This window comes from Lepidochelys kempii, chromosome 1 (genome assembly GCF_965140285.1).
Source record: "Lepidochelys kempii isolate rLepKem1 chromosome 1, rLepKem1.hap1, whole genome shotgun sequence".
Lineage (NCBI taxonomy): Eukaryota > Metazoa > Chordata > Testudines > Cheloniidae > Lepidochelys > Lepidochelys kempii.
The window spans coordinates 185890914-185893213 of NC_136380.1; the positions used below are offsets into that span (position 1 = coordinate 185890914).

Genomic DNA, 2300 nt, shown 5'->3' on the forward strand with positions numbered 1-2300 from the left:
TCTTTTCCCCAGTTTGACAAAGGCCTTTAGCTGAAATGACCCTTTGGGAATAAATAATCCATTTGTGGACATCTGCTAAATTCTAACAAGAAACTAGCTTTAATCTTTTCTGTTATCAAGGTCACTTGTAGAGCAGAAATGTTTCTAACAAAGGGGCTGCTGGGAAAGTATAAACAGCTGAAATTTGCATTCACAGACAAAGCCAGGGCATTTTGGCAATAATATTTTGAACTAGTTTCATGATATTAAACACAGGATCCTTTTTTTGTGAATTAAATAACTGCAATTCTATGCCAGCAATGAAAGGAGGACCAATGTCAGAATGCCACAGGCTAAAATAGAGTAAGAAATACCCAGAGAGCTATTTTTCAACCCTTCAGCCAGATACTGTCTAAAAGAGCCATTCTCCCACATCTCCAGTGAAATGTGGAACATAAAACTGTCAGCAAGTGCAGTCACAGTGGATACATTTGGGTTTTGGGTTTTTTTTCTGTTTTAGTTTTTAAAATGCTTCAGTGCTGTGTATAGCACAGGTACTGGGAGTAGTGAGCTGGTATCTGGAGAAAAGAAACCGTTCCTTTGAATATGTTACAGGATAGCTAGCACCAGCCATGGGACATACAGGACAGATAAGGTGCAGTTACAATGATAGCACCTTTCCAGCTGAGAATCTCAATAGGAAATATTCAAATGACCATTTGAGCGCTTTGTTTAAAAACATCTGTGATTGTGTGTGTGTGTGTAGTTGCTTCCCCACACCCTTATACAGTCAAATCATCTGACCTGGCCCGGCTGCTGGCTTTGCTTAGCCTGCTGGGAGGTCTCGTATCAGCTGACAGTTCTACAGGCACTGAAGGCAGTTCCTCTCCTGGTGGCTCCTGCTCCTCTACCACCTTCTCCACCTCCTGCTCTTCTTCTGGTTCCTGTTCCTCTTCCCCTGCTTCTACCTTCTCCTCTTTCTGCTCTTCTGCTTGAGCATAGGAAGGCAACCTCTCATCAAAGGCCCTGGATAGGTCTTCCAGGGGCCCCATACCAAGCTTCTCATCCAAGTCATTGAAAGAAGATGGAGGGGGACCAGCTTCTACCCCCACTTCTGTCAAAGGTAAATAGTGGGACACTGGCTTCTCCTCCTCCAGCAGCCTGTAGCCCTTGACCTTCTGAATGGAAGAGACTGCAATGGAGTGGAGGGGCTTCTCTGGGATCTCCCTCTGTTGTTCTTCTGTTGGCCTCCTGAAAACCAGGCGGATCCTTTTCAAGATCAAGTAACTGATCTCCACAAGGTTGAGGATGAGGGATACTGAGGCCACGGCCAGCATAAACATAATGAAGACTGTCTTCTCAGTGGGCCTGGATACAAAGCAGTCCACAAGGTTGGGGCAGGGCCACCGGCCACAGCGGTACAGGGGCAGAATTCGGAAGCCATACAAGAAGTACTGGCCCACTATGAACCCCACCTCGAAAATGGCTTTGAAAATGATGTGACAGATGTAGGTTCCCAGGAGTGTTCCCTCCAGTCGGAACTTCTTGGCTCCTTTGGGGTTGATTTCATTGGTGTTCCTGGTGCTCTCTTGGTCTGGAGCCAGGGGTAGCCTCTCTTCATCCATCTCAGCTTGCTGTTGCCTTTCTGCCCGCTCCCTCTCTCTCTTCTTCTCCGCCATCCGTACATGATGCACCGCGTACCCCACATACACCAGTGAAGGGGTAGAGACAAAGATGATCTGCAGGACCCAGAGCCGGATGTGGGAAATAGGGAAGGCCTCATCGTAGCAGACATTCTCACAACCAGGCTGCTGTGTGTTGCACACAAAGTCTGACTGTTCATCTCCCCAGACAAATTCGGCAGCTGTTCCCAGAATCAGGATTCGAAAAATGAAGAGCACAGTGAGCCAGACTCTCCCGATGACTGTGGAGTGCTCATTCACTTCTTCTAAAATGTTCCCCAAGAAACTCCAGTCACCCATCTCTTACTATCTAAGGGAAGAGAAGGAAAGAATGGCCATAAATTACACTAAATAATTTTTTTTCTACTGATGCATAACTTGCGTCTTCCTTTAAGTTGTATGTATTTCTCCAAAACAGCCTATACCTTGAAAATGTTTTTGCCTTATGTTACAGTGCTCTATTAGAGGAGAGAAAACTAAGAAGCCAGGGAAATTTCCTCTGTAAACTCTCTCTGTTGTGCCTCTAAATATTCAATAACTTCTCAGCCAAGGAGTATATTTGACCACTCTTCTGTATAGCAGCTGTCTGTGAGTTTTGCATGATCAATTGTAAGTGTGTGAATGTGATTTTGTTTTATA

The 2300-nt window shown here is 45.3% G+C and overlaps 1 protein-coding gene across 1 annotated transcript; it reads right to left on the reverse strand.

Annotated features, from left to right (window-relative positions):
• Positions 1-761: 761 nt before the first annotated feature.
• Positions 762-1961, reverse strand: GJA8 (gap junction protein alpha 8). Its single transcript, XM_073328738.1, has one exon. It carries the CDS (start codon positions 1959-1961, stop codon positions 762-764), a length of 1200 nt encoding a protein of 399 aa, XP_073184839.1.
• Between the last annotated feature and the right edge of the window lie 339 nt (positions 1962-2300).

Coding starts and splice junctions, on each gene's coding strand:
- GJA8 (XM_073328738.1), bottom strand. CDS start 1,961: ATGGGTGACTGGAGTTTCTTGGGGAACATTTTAGAAGAAGTGAATGAG.